General features: G+C 36.8%; 1 protein-coding gene across 1 annotated transcript in view; it reads left to right on the forward strand.

Moving 5' to 3' along the window:
- The first annotated feature begins 379 nt into the window (after positions 1–379).
- The window catches only part of TMX3 (thioredoxin related transmembrane protein 3), a 29,226-nt gene continuing 12,523 nt past the window's right edge, over positions 380–17,082 (forward strand). Inside the window, exons 1-10 of the mRNA XM_066561209.1 lie at positions 380–441; positions 661–715; positions 5,370–5,409; positions 6,392–6,515; positions 9,632–9,677; positions 10,624–10,704; positions 11,587–11,686; positions 11,939–12,016; positions 14,253–14,319; positions 16,284–16,382. Of these exons, the coding sequence (XP_066417306.1) occupies positions 393–441; positions 661–715; positions 5,370–5,409; positions 6,392–6,515; positions 9,632–9,677; positions 10,624–10,704; positions 11,587–11,686; positions 11,939–12,016; positions 14,253–14,319; positions 16,284–16,382 (739 nt within the window). The 5' untranslated portion in view covers positions 380–392. The remainder of the gene's footprint in view (positions 442–660; positions 716–5,369; positions 5,410–6,391; positions 6,516–9,631; positions 9,678–10,623; positions 10,705–11,586; positions 11,687–11,938; positions 12,017–14,252; positions 14,320–16,283; positions 16,383–17,082) is intronic.

Consider the following 17,082-nt stretch of genomic DNA (forward strand, 5'->3'; position numbering starts at 1 on the left):
AACTCTTTGTATTTATTGTCTCATATTGTCCTAATTCAATTTGCCCAAATTATTATTACTCTAATTGTATTACTATTTTTTTAACCACTTTATTACTATTAAACTTTTAAAGTTTTAAAAACAAGTGATTGGCGTTTTTCACACAGAGCACTGGTTCAACGGAACGAGAGTCTCCCCGCTGGGGAGATGACAAGACACTATTCACCCCGCGTTCCTCCACCGTGCTGCGGTGCCACGCTTGTCTCCCTGCCGCCTCCTCGGGCGCCCCTCGGCAGGGCGAACACACCGGAGCTGCGCCCGGAACCCGCCCCGCCGCCCGCGGCTCCCTCCGCGCCTGCGCCGTGGCGAGAGGTCGGCGCTTCCCCTTCCGGCCGTGCCGCGGCTCTGTCAACATGGCAGCGGCGCCGGGCGGGCGGCCGCGCTGCCTCCTCTGGGCGGCAGGTGACGGGCGGGCGGTGCCGGCTCCGCCGGGCTGGGCTGCAGGGCACAGCGGGGAAGAGCAGCGGGGCTGGAGGCGGGCAGCGCTGGGGCAAGCAGGAGTGTAGGGAAGCGCTGGGGGCGTGAGGGGCCAGGAGGGAAGGGAGGCTGTCAGCTGGCGTGGGTGAGCGTCCCGGGTTGGTTCGAGCATCACTCACGGAACGCTTTTCCTTCCCCTCGCAGTGGTTGCACATGTGGTGGCGTCAGGTGCGGGTTTTGTGGAGGATCTAGATGAGTCGTAAGTATTGGGGTGTCTTGCCTAATTGCCAAGATGTCTTCTTGTGGGGAACATGACCCCCGACTTCGTGCGTAGTGTTCTCGTAGAGAAAGCTATACTGGAAAAGATTGTGATTTTTGTAGCAGGAAGGACAGAAAGGTTGTGGCCTGAAATATCATAGAATATTCTCTGTTGGAAGGGACCCAAAAGGATCACTGAAGTACAATTCCTGTTCCTGCACAGGACTCCCAGAAAGTCACACTGTGTGCCTGAGAATGTTGTCCAAACCCTTCTTGAGCTCTTGGTGCTGTGACCATTTCCCTGGGGAGCCTGTTTCAGAGCCTAAGCACCGGCTGGGTGTAGAAAATTTTCGTGATATCCAACCCAGACCTCACCAGCACAGCTTCATGCTGTTCTCTGGGGTCATGCCACTGGCCACCAGAGAGATCAGTTACTGCACCTCTGCTTCCTCTCTTGAGGAAGTTGTAGACTCCCATGAGGTCTCTCCTCCGTCTCACCTATTGAGGAGGTTCAATTAATGAAGCTGAGGAGGTTCAATTAATGAAGCTGAGGAACATTTTAATTTTTCAGCTTCTTTAAAGCTGTTACTGTGGTGGTGTTGCCAGAAATGTTCTTGGGCTTCCTTGCTTGTTCTTTCTTTCTGCTAGGGCAAATACATTGGTGTGTTGGTGCTTGCCCCATGTAAAAGCTGATTGCATTTAACCAAGTTCTTCATTAGACTTTGCAGCGTGGCTGCCATGAGAGGTTGGGAAAATGAGTCTTAAGTGCATTCATGCGTGGCCAGAAATGGAAGAGAGAAAAAGGCTGCAGGACTAGTTCATGGCTGCTTGAAGCCCCAGTAATATTTGTGTAAAAATGTGCCTTTATAACAGAATTAGTCCCAAGACTGTGCAGGAATTGAAGTGGCTGGTCCTGCCATGAACTTGGTTGTGTAGTGTCGCTGTTGGTGTACTGGTTTGCTGTAGCAGTTTGGTAGCTACACAGTTGCTATTTCCCATGAAAATTACCCAAATGTTTTTTTTTGGTCAGATTGTCAGGTTGATATCAAGTGCTACAGAGTGCAGCATGATTATTGGAATTGAAAGAGAAGGTATGACTGGTAGGGAGGAGAAGTTGGCATTAGATGACTGCTTTGGACTAAATTCAGCCAGTTAAAGGTGATGTTTTCATGGGGGTTCTATCCACAATAAATTGCATCAAAGAGCCAAAGTGTCAGGAAACCACTTACATTTTTACAATATTGTTTCTTAATCATAAGATCAGGTGAGGTACAGTGATTTTATGGGTGAGGGGATGGGAACATATGGAGGGAGTTCTCAGGAGAGACACAGCAGTGTCTCTGGTGTTGTGAAAAAACAACTGAACCATGGGAACCGTGTGGACTTGATTTTAAAAGCTTGTTTTTAAAACATGCCCATATATTCACAGACTGAAGATGCATTCGCTTAGCCTATCTGTGCTCCTACATCATGTTTCCACACGTGTGTATTTAAATATATTTGCCGTTCTGGAATGAAAAATCATGATTCTGTTGTCACATAACTTTTTTAAGTAACTGATAAAAGGAAATCGTATTTTAGAACACTTGAATTTTTCAATTACAGAACTATACAGATGCATGTATTTGCAATTGAGAATAAGAATTGAAGAATTGTTCAGACAGGTTTTGTGAGGGATTTTTTGAATTTTTTGTAGCTAGTTGGCAAGTGGGGAGAGAGGTCAGAAAAACAATTTAAATTTACTTGAAATTAAAATTTATTTTAAACAATTTAAATTTTAGTTCAATTTTGCTCCAAACCAGAGAGCAGTAACTGGGGAAGTTTCAAGTTTTCCATTTTATAGATGCCTAAACATTATGGATGTTCTGCTGTTGCCGAAAGCTCTGTGTTCTCTTGGGATTTTAGTAGTTGTGAACAGTGGGGACTAGTACAAGGTGCAGGTCCCTTTCTTAAGCTTACAGGATATAGGAAAACAAGGAGCAGAGCAGAGCTGACAGAAGTGCCCAGCTGGGCTGCGGGAGGGATGCATAAAATGAGCTGTGGTTCCTCTTGGCTTGTGCTGCTCTGATAGCAGATCTGCTGCCTCAGGTCAGTACGCATACTGTGATGGCTGTGGACTTGTTCTAGTGGCATAATGAAGCAGATAAGTAACCTGGCTTAAAAAGGAAGTTTTTTGTCTGTGGGGTGGCTCAAACCATGATGAGAAGCATCAGAAATGGTGCAAGGGGGCAGCAAGGAAGAGATGCAGTAGCTGGGTTGTTTTAAGGCCCTTGGAATTGTGACCTTGGTGTTTAGTTTTGCTTCATGCTGGCTTCTTTTAATTGTTCATGATTAAATGCAGTGCTTGGTTTAAGTGGGGGCTGAGAGAACATTGGATCATGATCATGTAGCTGGGAAGATGTATGGGTTTGAGACAAATAATTTTGATTCAAGGATGTGCAACATTCATGCCATCTTCCCATCAGTGTGATTATGTTTCTGTCAGCTGACAGAGGCTTCCACAGAACAGTTAGAAGAGACACTGAAATTTTGTGCCTGGAAAGCATATTTATAGGGCCTAGAAACAGCATCTTCAGAAAATGCTTCACTGCTCATTTGTAGAGAGATTTCTGGTTTTCTTCAGCAGTGTGAAAGTGAACTTCCTTAATATTGTCTGGTAATTTAATCATTGAAGTTAGCAAAACTAGAGTGAGTTTTGATAGAGTTTTGTTGCACTTCAGATTTTAGTTTCTGTGGAAGTTGATTAAATAGGTGCTTGTAGGTAAGAAGTACATTGAAATTTATTATTATAAAAATGACAGTATTTTTTATACAATCTTAAGTCAAAAGTATTAAGTTCTGTTGGAAAGCTCAGCCTCCAGATGTTTAATTCTTTCTTTCTTTCTATGTGCTGGCAAGGTTGCAGTCTACCTTTCTCAGTACTTTATTGCTCTTTACAATTTGCCATAACAGTTGTACTCTGGCAGAGGAAGGAGAACATATAATTATAAATTCTTCTTATACAAAGAAAAAGTGATATGCTAAATTGAAGCACAGCCTAGGGTCTTATGATTCAGTAACTGCTTTCTACCTCTTGCATCATAGCCAATTATTTGGCATTGTAATTGGAAGTTAGCTGTAGCTCTGTTAGAGTTCTCAGGAGATGCTGGCCTCTTAGTGGTTCTTTCATTAGCTCTATAGTGCTTAGGGTGGTGAAGTAAATTTTTAGTGAGGTTGTCAACTAAGCAATTTTGTGACTTAAAAATGCTGCTTTCCTTTAGCAGGTCCATAGCATAGTCTCTGCAAATACCTTTCCTGCTGCTGTACAGGCGTTGCAGCCTTGGTATGCCATCAATAAAATAGGCTGGAATTTACCAGTAAAATGCTGCAATTCTGAGTTTCAAACACTCAACACTGTAATTAGATTGTATCCATGATTTCTGAATTATTTCTGTCAAACAGTAAGCCAATATCAGCATTAGTATTTCTTCAAGACCATTATGGACTATTACAGATTCATCTTTAAATGAAATATAATAAATTCTGCCTACTGCTTATGGGCCATTTATAGGCATGCTGCATATTGGGAACTGACAAGTTGGGCTATAACTTGTATTAATTGGATCATAAGTCCACGTTATGCATAATTATATGTAAATATCTCATTTTGCAAGAAGAGTGGTGCAGTAGAAATGTTGTATCATATATGCTATAGTGTGACTTTAGTCCCAGTCCTAGTCACTTACAAAGTCTGTCTTGTACAAAAATAAACCTTAGGTTAAAGTTCTAGCTAATTTAATTCTCTACACAGAGCTAGTTAACTAACGCAGTAATTCACCTGATCTCATAGTGACAACAGTGAAATGTGTAAGCAGCATTTTGGGAGATACCAAAGAACTTTGATTTATCAAGCTTAGTTTTGTATTAGAGATTTTAGAATTCAGTGACAGATTTACAGTTAATAAAACCAGTCAGTTGATTTAAATGCCATTTGTCTAGCATTAAGAAAATTCGGTAGTACCTTTTTTCTCTGGGTTTTATCAATGGCTTGATCATTTTTATTCCATTAACTTGGTTTCTTGGTTGTGTGCAACTTTAATAGAACTATAAACTGACACTTCTATAGAAGAATGTTAAAGGAAATTGAACTAAAATTGCTTTGCAAATTAATATTAAAGATAATTTAGTTAGTTTATGTTTAGTAAAGCTAAGATTAACAGTTTAAACCAATGCTCGAAGGGTCTCTATTAGTTGATATATAAAAATACAACAACAAATATATCTAATATAACTAAGACAACTGAAAAATACTTTTTCCCCCTGGATTCCACATGCTAGTCAAATATCTTCTGTGTGTTTTGGTGTGTGTATTCTTATTTCTTCTTGCTGGTTTTATGTTTTGTTGTTGTTGTTTGTTTGTTTTTTTTGTCTTGGGAAATAGTTAGAGAAACTTAATTGCCACAGCTGTGTGTGTAGTGTCAGGTAGAGGGGCAATATTACACTAAAAAATTAGCATCTCCTTTGTTTCTCCACCCTCAAAGAAAGAAACAAACCAGAAATCTTGTATCTATAGCTTTATATTAACATTATTGTAGACTTTTTGTTTTTCACACATGCATTTCACTATTTTATTTTCAGATACATAACTTATTTCTTTCATTTTGTCCCCTTTCCAGGTTTAAAGAGAACCGTAAAGATGATATTTGGCTTGTAGATGTGAGTATCTAAGAAAAACGAGAAGATCTGCTGGTGGAACTCAAAAGACAGAATGCAGAGTGCTACACTCTGTAGTCAAGCTGTTTCATTGCTTGGAAAATTGTTTGTACATGATGCAGAAAAGCTTCATGACAGTAATTCTGACAGGATAGATAAGCAATCTGTCTGCTGTTCAGGGTGAACCAGGAATACGCTGAATAGACTGCTGAATAGGCTTCAGTCTATGTTTTGAGTCCTTTAAAAAGGAAAGCAGATTACCTAACACTCAGTAGGTGATAACTTCTTTTGAGAAATTTTATAGTTCCTTTCATTAAATATATCAGCTGATTTGTGTTCTAGACTTTTGTTAGCACTGAAGGACCAAATATATGAGACCCCTGTTATTTTTCTAAATTATTTGGAATAATTCAGTGTCCCTTATTTCAGGGACAGAGAGTTTTTGAAAAGATTGAGTTTGCTTGTGAATGAGGTAACATTCCTTTTCTCACCCAAATATGTACTGTAATTCTCAAAATTGTATTACTCAGATTAGTGATTTTTGAGTGGGATATGAGCTGCTTTGGAGTTATCAGCAGTGTATAGCAAAACAAAATCTAACTTTTTTATAATTGCGACCTTATCTTGTTATATCAAAACATTGATATCTACTGCCTGTTGACAAATTCATATTTCTGGATAGATTGTTTATATGATCTTTTTACTTTCAAAAAAATGTTACCATGCAGTCTATTCCTAAATAAGAAATCATATAGTAGTGCAGCAATTTAATGTATTCTTTTCAAACTTGTGCATTCATATTAAAAGTAGGACTAAATCATAAATGCTGCTTGTCATGCTAACCTTGTAACTAACTTGCAATTTTGTTAAGACATAAGAAGTACCATGACTGGAAAATAAATCTTGCTAATAATTTGAGGGCTAATCGTAGAATGAATTTCTACTAATTTTTTTTTTTTTTTTGTGAAATGTATTTGCTTCTCAGTTTTATGCACCTTGGTGTGGCCATTGTAAGAAACTGGAGCCTGTGTGGAATGAAGTGGGCATAGAAATGAGAAACATGGGCTCTCCAGTAAAAGTTGGGAAAATGGATGCAACTTCCTTTTCTAGTAAGTATGGTTTGTTTAGGGGTAATTTCATCACAGCCTCTGTTTTGAAACTAATTTTTTTTCTTGTAGTTGTTCTTCTGTGTCATAGCACAAATATAGCACAAACAGTAATTGTAAAAAAAATTCCTAATTATTTTTCTTTCTAAAAGTGACAACTTTCTGTAGTATGTGCTTTTTATCACATTTGTTTCTGCTTGAGTAGGGAATTCTACCTGACAGACGGAAAGTAAAAGCTTCTCAAAGATCTGCTTTTGATATGCCTGTTATATAAGCATTTTTATGTGGCGTGTCTCTGGAGAGCATCCAGTTTTAGGTTCCTTCTATTACTGCTGGAGGAGTGCCCGTGCTCTTGCTCTTACTCATTTCAGGTAATCGGTCCTGAACCTGTTTCACAAAGCCTGCTGAAATAACTGAATTAATTGCATCAGTGATCACTGCTCAGTTGACTTCTTCCCATGTTTCTCTGTAAATGTCTTCTCAAAGAACCAGATTCAGTGCTTTCAGGGCTTCTTTGTTTGCTGATGTTTTTCATATGTATCAACCTTTTCAGAGAAAATCCCAAACCTTCCTTACTCAGAGAAGTGGTTTGGGTAGACGTGAGAGGATTATTGAATGTTTAACAGTACTTCCTTTGTGTTTGTGTGCTTCTTTATTGTCAATTTGCTTAAATCTGTGGTGAACCTGGAGGATATTTAAAAGAGTAGGTGTAGGGAGGAGTGGGGCCCAAGTGAGATCTACATGTAATAAAATTTTGTAAATTCATGTGGTGTTTTTAATTATTATCCATTAAGTCTGGTTATTCAGTTTTGTTGTATTTGCCTAAAATGTTATGCAGAATACTTTTCTCAGTGGTATTCCAGTTTTTCCTGTGCTTAGATATAGGAGAGTTTGGTCTTCTGAGATTAAAATGACTTTGTCTCAAAGACCAATTTATTACATATATCTTTTTCTATAAAACCAAATAAATATGACTTCATGTTTCATCTTAAAGATACTTATTTTCTATAGAAAGGTAAGTCTGGAGAATTAGAAGTTTCAAGTTCATGGTTCTCTGACTTTCCAGTCATGTATATAAAATTCTAAATCATATAAATTGTATAAAGTATTATCCTGAAATATTTGAATTCTTCATCCTGTTACTGAAATCTTGTGCTTTATAGCTAGGACAGAATTGGTGCTATGTTTTTGTTATATAATTAACTTTTACTTATATAAAAATCACTAAAAGCTGCAAGGGTTCCTTTGTGTCCTGGAAAAGATTTTCTTCTTAGATTTGCTACTGGTTTCATAGTGTCTGATAAATCTTTTAAAATAGTTTTGTACTCTCATTTTGAAAGGGGAAATTTTACATCTGAATATGAAAAACTCAACTCAGCTTAATACCATTGCAATCTAAAGATTCTCTGAAATCAAAGTAATTCAGTCTTGAAAATATCAGAAGGAAATGCAGCTGTAATGTGTATGTGTCACTAGGAAGGAACACGAGTGGTTTGCTCTGCATGGTTTGTGTTTATAATAGGAATATGAAGTAGTATGAAAGAGCTGATCTTTGAGAAGCTTGTTGTCAGAGAGCTGAGATCACAGGTGTACATATAAATCATCCAGTAAATGTTACCTCTGGTAGCTCTGTGGATTGAGGATACAGCTCTTGCATCAACAGAGCAGTCATCTGCTGTGGTATCAGTTTAATTTTCAAGGCGTTTAGCCTCAGGAGTCCACTGTGTGTGAGCAGAGTAGAAATACATCACACCTAAGGCTGGCACAATTGCTGCTGTTTGCCTGTACTGTATTCTTCATATCAAGAAGTAGAGGTGATGATATAAGTAAGTAATTTCCATGAAGATGAGAGAATTTTGGTAATCCCTATGGCTGGAATGTTTAGAAAAAGTATTAAAAATTGTCTCTTCTTGATCTCCAAAGCACACACAAGAGCTGTACAAGGAGAAATAAACTGTTGACAGCTCTTGTGATTGAATGTTCTAATACACATTTTAATGCATTGTAGTTCTTTGTAGTAGAGCTGTAAGAGAAAATTGATCCTCATATGTGTATTTCTTAGAACAGTTGTATTTGATTAGATGCCTGTAGGTGTGCTGCTAGTTTTATTTGTAGTGCTGTGCAATAAGGTACTTGCACCTGATCCAGGTGAACAACCTTAGGGTCAATTTCTAAACTCTTTGCACACCAGATGTCCAACATGTGTTTGCTATGGCACGTTGTTAGTAGCTTCAGAATGGTTTTGTAACAAGCATTGATTCTAGGTACTTTCTGAGTGCAGAGATTGTTACTCAACAGGGAGTTGCACAAGTATTGCCACAATCTTAGACTTATTTAATCCTTTTTTGAGACTGTGTAGTTTAATTTTGGGAAAAAAACCTGAATTTGCTGGAAAGTATAGTTTAAGGTGGCTGTTGCCACTTTCAGAAGTGGACGGGTAGTTGCAAATTATACTCCTCCAATTGCTGGAAGCAAGATAGAAGTTTTTAAAAAGATCTCAGGTGAGGGAAAAAGTTCTGCAGTTGTCTTACTTTTAATCACTTCAGTAAGCAGCAGGTGCTTTCTAAGCATCTGCTTAGAAAGCGCCTGCTTCTGGTAAGGTTCATGATAGTAGACATTTACTTGTGTGGAATATGATTTAAAAACATTTTTTTAATAACTGCAGTATGATTCTGCACTTCTCATTAGCCATTACTCTAGCATTTGACTAGTTAATTGTCTTCTGTTTCTTTCAAGCATTAGTATTTACAGTTCTTCATCTTCAATGCTTATTTTTTGCCTCTTATATTTTCTGTCAATATTATGTGCATATTCAATGCATGCTACTTTTGGTAAAAGCAGACCAAGCATGTCTGTCCAGAAGATTCTCATGACATTTGAGTTGTGGCACATGAATTGGAAGGCTATCCTGGCACCTTTAGCACCTCTGAAAGAAGTCCAAAATTTAATGATGTAGCTTAATAACAACAAGCTTTTCTTTGTAAGCAAGTAAAGTAATCCATATTGAGCTAAGTGGTATTTTTTTCATTTGTTTATGTGGCTTGAATAGTAAAACATGTTTAAAGATTAAGGTAGGAGAGAAAAAAAAAGTCACTTTGGCATGAACTCATTTCTTTCAGGTATTGCATCTGAATTTGGAGTGCGAGGCTATCCAACAATTAAGCTGTAAGTCGATCCTTCCTATTGAATTTCTATCAATGATTTCATGACAAAAAATTAAAAATAGCCCTGTCCATTTAGAATTCTCAAACTAATGTATAGTCCAGTACAATGTCACATTAAATAAAGACTCAATGCTTCTGTGTACTTTTTACTGTGGACATACTGGGTATTTTAGCAGGTTATTCTTTAGGCAAACAGTATTCCTAATACGTGATAATAAATCTTGTCAAGTTAGTTTTTCTCAGAATAGGAAGCAGAGATGTTCAGTTTGATAATCTTAAAGGATGAAAGTTTTCATGCCATATAGAGAAATTGAAAATTCCTCTGAATTTCCTGAATCTGTATGGATTCAAAGAAAGCCTGTCAGAATTAGTAAAACTTACTTGAATACTTTGCTAATACAAGCATGCAACACCCCCTTTCAACAGAATACCGTAAGCTGACCAACACTTCACTGAAACATAATACGTAAATTTGAAAGGTTTTGCAGATTATTTGATACATTTTAATTATAAAAAGCATTAAAGAAGTTTATATGATTTCCTTTTATAAGGACTAATCCCTGAGTAGTATAAATTTTGAGTGAGTTGAGTTTGGTTGGCGTGTGGGGTGTTTCATCATTTTAGGGAGGCTTTTTAATATGGTCATAAACAAGTGTTCTAAATTATCACTTACAAAGTAAATGAGCACTGTGCACTAGAAGAAAGAATTGTAGAAGGATTTTAAGTATTTAACAAGTCAGTAAATCAGATACTGTGTAAATAAGCTTTTATTCCATAATTCCATTGTATTGCATTATTGAGTTTTATATTTTACTGACCACTTCTTTGGCTTATCACTTGCTGAAAGGTGACTGTAGTAAACATGTGAAGGTTGAGAAACCTTATATGTATGCATGTCGTTTAGATGATTGCTTTTCTGTTCTTTTTTTGTCTTTCTATTTATCTAGCTTGAAAGGTGACTTGGCATACAACTACAGAGGACCTAGAACCAAAGATGATATAATTGAATTTGCTAATAGAGTGGCAGGGTAAGTATACTCTTCTCAGAGACTGGTTCTGCTGACTTCAAACTTATGTGGGACTTTGAGGTAGGCCAAGACTTATTTAAAAAGAGCAAGATACTGAAGTAAAAAACTGTATGTACTATGTGTGTGGCTGCATGGAAGACTGGTGCTAATTTAAGATTATTTATTTCTAAGGCCACATTTCCTGGATGTTGTGCTTACATTCAGAATTTTCTCTCTCAAATGATGGAGACTTTACTGTGGCCTTCCACTGTATAAGGGCATTTTCTAAGAAAGACAAAGAGTTTTTATCAAGGTCTGTACTGACAGGCTAAGGGGAAATGGTTTTAAACAGAAAGAGAATAGGTTTAGAAAAAGTATTAGGAAGAAATTCTCTACAGTGAGGATGTTGAGACACTGGAACCAATTGCCCAGTAAAGTTTTGGATGCCCCATCTCTGGAAGTGTTCAAGGCCAGTTTGTGTGGGGCTCTGAGGAACCTGATCTGGTGAAAGATGTCCCTGCTCATGGTGGCAGGGTTGGACCAGATGATCTTTAAGGTCGCTTCCAGTCTAGCCCAATCTGTGATTCTTTCACCAGTAAAAGGCATGCATGTTTACATTGTAGTAGCGTTTTGTAGTAAGATTTGAATTTCATATTTAAACATGCTCTCTGATGAGCATGACATGTTATTTGGTGGGGGGTGGGAATGTTCTTTTTTTCTTCTAGTATAAAATAGAATAATAACTTGAAAAACTAAATTAATTTTGCATTTGGGAATTTATTTTTTTGAAAAACAGCACCAAAAACTGTATGACACTTCACATTTTCTTGTGAATTTTTATTTGTTTGGGTTTTGCAGGTTGCACAAACTGAGATTTTTCTATGTCTTTGTTTCTCTTTCCAGACCTCTCATCAGGCCACTTCCTAGCCAGCATATGTTTGAGCATGTGCAAAAGAGACATCGTGTACTTTTTGTGTATGTTGGTGGTGAATCTCCATTAAAGGTTTGAAGCTTGATTAAATAAAATGACTTCTTTTGGCTATTTAGGGAGTAATTTTAAAAATCTTTCAAAAGACTGAAGTGCATGGTTGTAACAAATTCTTGGGTTTTTTTACATTTATTAAAGTGCTTTTACAATCTTGCGCCATAAACATGTTTTCAAATTGCTCTTTGAAGATAAGGTGTGTGACAAAGCTTTTGTTTGACACATACTAAAAGTTCAGAAATTAAAAAGACATTGTTTGTATTTTTTCAGGAAAAATACATTGAGGTTGCTTCAGAACTAATAGTTTATACATACTTTTTTTCTGCCTCAGAAGATGTGCTGCCTGAGGTAAGCTGTTTCCATTCCTACTGCTTCCCCAGAAATGGCATTTTTCTCCTCCTCTAAGTAATTTTGCTGTTTTGATGGCACAGAGGTGGCTTCTTACAGTATGTTTACTTTGGTAGATACCTAAGTAAATACACTGAAACATGTAATGTTTGACTCTATATGGGAAAAGAATACAACCCAAATTCCAGTCTGTCATTGCTTTGTTTTGGCCAAAATACTTGTTCAGTCATATTAATAAAATTAATCAGAGGATGAGCAGAACTCACAGTGTGGGCCACAGAACTTGCTCAAGAAAGTAGATACTTGGATTTTTAGCCAGTGCAAAACTCTTGTTGCTCCCAACAGTCTTTTCACCAAACACTTTTACAGCTAATTAGGTGGTTTGTAGCATGAATTACTGCTGTTTCCTTAGTTATCAGAAGTAAGTGAAAAGGTAAGTTATTTTCATCTTGTACAGTACAGCTGATCAACACATTAATCTGCCCCAGGCATCAGCCAATCCAGTCCACTGGCTGCAGAATTCTCTTGTGGCTTTTTTTAAGGCTTCTGTGATAAGGAAATTGTTTACAGTTCACCACAAGGGTGTAAAAATTGATTTTACTGTAGTGAGTCTAACCATTGTTGCTTACTTATTGAAGCAAAATTAAAAGACTTTTTCATTTATTGTTATCTCCAAGTGAGACCTAAGTCTGCCCCATGCCTACTAACATGTGACTTTGAAGTTAGTTGGTGATTAATGGGGCATAATTTGGTTTGTTGTTTTGTGGGGTTTTTTTTTAGGCAGCTGCATTTTACAACACCATAAGTAGAACTGGCCTCATTACAAACAGTATATTGTTAGTTCTCCAGAAGCCTTGTATCAAAAGCTACCTTAATTTAAATATTGCTTTTTGCAGTTCAGCTCCAGCTGAGCAAGAAGAGTATCTGTTCAGTTGTGCAGTGGAAAGAGTAAAAAAGGCTGGAAGTCTTTGAGGTTCTGTGATCACACTGATGTTAGCAGTGAGCTTTTTTTTCCCACAGAGGGTAATTTCCCACCAGTGTCCTTTAAGCTGAAGTAGTGATGGTGTTCAGTATTCTATGGAGAGAAGCAAAAATGTTCAGAAATTTGTAGTTGTGAGTTGTAATGAGCCTTTGCATCACGGTGATCACTGTTAGGCTTTGTTTCATCACCTTAGGGAATATTGTTCCAAGCTTAAGGCATCTTTCTCAAGCTTTAAGCTGTGCACAAATTGATTTGTCCTTCAGCAATGTTAAATTAGGTTTTGGGCAAGTAAGAGGACAAAGCATCATCTGGGACTACCTTCTTGATTGTTCATATCAGCTATTATATTATAAATTACTGCTTTTAACTTCCTTAACGTAAAAGAAAGTTCATGCAGAATGACAGAAGGCATGTCATTTGGAAATGATGCTGTCCTTTACCTTTCCAAAACATCAGTAAATCAGATGATTCAGATTACATGATCAAAATTAAGCTTATGATGTAGTTCTTTCTTAACCACAAATGCTGTTAATATTTTAGCTTAGAATGCTAGCAAGCTGTAAGAAGTAGATACAGTATTTTTTCTATGTCAGTTCACTAAAAACATGAGCTGAATAAAATTATTTTGAGTTCTAAGAAGAAAGGTTCTACAGCTTGTTTTTTAGTATGTTGCTGGCCATCTTAAATACCATGTTAGCATGGTAACACAGGCTTCTGTTATTTGTCTAAATTAGGTCTGTTTGCAGCCCTGTGTGCTGAAGCTTTTTTCTTTATATTCTCGTCAGTCTGAAGCACAGGAAATAGCCCAGATTTAGTGGCACATGTTACTGGTGGTACTATTTTAGTCTGCAAATTGAGGGTCCATTTAGTAGAAGCAGCAGTATGACAGGTATGCTGACAACAGCACAAATTGTGAACTGAGAGCATGATTTATAAAACCCTCAAGTTACAATTTCCTATCTAGAGTCCATGCCCAATCCATAAACTGTTCTTCATGCTACTGCAGATATCAGTAAGAACCACATTTCTTTTATGCTTTGTGAGATCCACCTCTCAAAAATATATTTATGTTGCATTATTTTTAATATACAGAAAGCTGATAAATTTATCTTAGTACATTTAGACAGAAAATATTTAGGTATACTTAGAGATTTTTCCCATGAACTACATTTACATGTTTTCAGATGTTTTGTTTTTGTTTTGTTTAAAAATCTTTTAATCTTCCATGGATTAATTAAAAACTGACTCTTTCAGTATGTGACATTGCCTGAATTACCTGCTGTGATGGTCTTCAAAGATGGAACTTACTTTGTTTATGATGGTAAGTAAAAGTGGACATTACCTTAAGACAAGATATTTAAAGCATATATGGAGAAACTGGAGGAGTTGGGATTTTTTTGAAGCATATGTAGGGATGCTTGGAAATTGCCCAGTTTTAGGATAAATAGCAGCTCTTTCATGAAGGAAAAGAAAAAAAAATTACTAGTTCTTCCACAACAAAATGCAAGGAATTTTGCATTGCAAGGAATTTTGCATTTTGCAATGCAAGCAATACTGAAGTTGAAATGGTGATGTTTGCTTTATGTTTTCAGTAAGATGTAGCTTCCAATATTACAGTTTTGCCTGCATTAACATACTTAGAAAAGTTACTGCTTCCCTCACTGTACAAATTCATCATATACATAGACTACTTTACCTGGTTTGTTCAGTGTGTAAGCTGTAGAAAGGCCACCTGAAACTAGCAGTATTTTATAGCACTGCTATTTCTACGGTGTATATATGCAGTACATAAGGCCAGTGCACCTGCCACTGCTGTAAAAGTGTGTATCTGTATGTATGTGTGCATATCCATATAGAAGTATTATATTGTGCTCAGACTGTACCATAAGACATGTTAGAAGCACATCCTCATAGTTACATTGCGTAGCCTGGGCTTGTAAGCACACCCCTTACTTTCAAAAGCATCTCCTCTTGATTCAGATTGTTTCAAATGCAAGTTTTCACTTTAAGTTGGAAATGTATCTCTCAGATCATTCTGCAGGTTTAATTTCATAGGATAAGTAGTATTCTTTGTGACCTTGTAGAATGGATGTACTTGTCTTCCTTTTCAGTTTGTTGCCTCCAGATAAAAATTCACTCTACAGCCTCCGTGATTTGCATTTAATTTTTTTGATCTCTTTTAGGAATTTGGGAGAAGGAAAGCTTGTCAGAGAAACACTTCTTTTGCTGTGTGGCCTGCTTTCTTTTTCCACACCTTCTAAAACAATTGCAAAAACTGTAATAATTCAGGCTTTTAATTTACTTTGTAAAAACTTTACTTCTACATGATATACCAGAAACAATATTGGAAGTCAAACAAATCATGAAGATGCAGTTTGAGACTGAATAAAGTTTTATGTGCAACTGTTACGACTGGCAGAAATATGAAGAGCTCTCTATAAGGAAAAAGTTACAGCAAAATGCACTCAGTGCTCTGACCTTTGTCTGGTTTTGTTTTGGGTTTTTTCCTTCTCCATAGTAGGGGAAATGGATGCAGATCCATGGGATGCATTATGCTTAGAATTTCTTGCTGCTACCTTGCGGCAGATAATTGTTAACCTGAAATTATTGATACTTAGGTCTACAATAGGATTTAAGGCAATTTATTTATTGTGCATTTGTTTGCATAAAATGCAGCATATATTATATATGTTCTACTTTTTTACTTGTGGTTTAGATCTGTTTGATGGTATATATTAGAATTTAATTCTTAATAGGTTAACACATCTAGGATCTTAAACTAGCCTTCAGTAGATTGTCAGTCATACATGATTATTTGTTCATTTACATTCACAGTGCTGTTTAATGCATCTGCTTTTTCTTGATCTTTTTGTTTCATTTAAGGACTCTCACAAATACTGCTTTCTGTATTTTTGTGTCTCTACTTTGTTTGAAACTTGACAAGTGATGTACACACACCTCTTTAAAAGCAGGGTTTGAACCTGTTACTTTCTGCACTGGGTCACAGTTAGCTTCTAATATAGTATCATTTATCCTTGATTTGGAAAATAAAATAATCAAATCAACTTTTCATGCTTTTCTATAATATGCTTTTTTGTTCAATGGTTGAAAATAGCTTTAGAAGTTTTAAAACTTAAAATGCCCATAGAAGTATGATAATTGATGTAACAAAGGTAAAAGGAAAAAGGGAGAAAAAATAGTGGTTGCCTCAATAGTACTGAAATAGTAAATCTGATGGCCCATTTCTTAAAAAAATTTAATCTTTTTTTTTTTTTTTTTTGTCAGAGTATGAAGATGGTGATTTGTCATCCTGGATAAACAGAGAAAGATTTCAAGGCTACCTTCATGTCGATGGCTTTACACTGTATGAACTTGGAGATACAGGTGAGATGCTGCTGCTGCTGCTAAACCATTTGACACTATGTACTAAACAGTAAGAAAAGTCAAAAGTGTACTAAGAACATGTTTTTAAACTTTAGAAATTGATCAATATCAGAGTAGAGCTGATAGTGGCAGTATTTTGTTGATGTTGGACTGACCTGTGACTAGAGGTTTCACACACAGTCTACACTAGTCCATTCCTCACAACATAAAAGTTAGTGTGTCTAATCCTGTGATAATCACAAAAATTAGTAGGACTTTTAATTTAAGAGCACCTTACATTTTGCTTAAGTTTCATATTACCTCTTGGAATACAGGGAATTTTAAAACTAGATTTAGAAGTATCAAATATGGATTGTCCAAATATCTTGTTTCTAGTGGATTTAGATATCTTTGAAATAGATGTGGCAAGAAAGGGAGAGGAGCATGTATTGAAGTGGACTTGTCCCAGAAAACTTCAACTTTCCTTTAGCAAAAGTTCTGCAGGCCAAATGAAAATTTTGCAGCCAGGTGACCTCTGGCAAAGGCACACGACTTGTACTGTTCTTAAGGTGTATATACACTGAGGTACCAGTAGAAATACTGTAAGTGTTGATTTTTCCAGGCCAGGACATCTTAACACCTATATTCTATTTCAAAATACTTGGATTCAATCAATACTGAGTTCTTTTAGGTTTTAAAGAGTATGAAGCATCTATGTTCT

Source organism: Molothrus aeneus, chromosome 1 (genome assembly GCF_037042795.1).
Source record: "Molothrus aeneus isolate 106 chromosome 1, BPBGC_Maene_1.0, whole genome shotgun sequence".
Lineage (NCBI taxonomy): Eukaryota > Metazoa > Chordata > Aves > Passeriformes > Icteridae > Molothrus > Molothrus aeneus.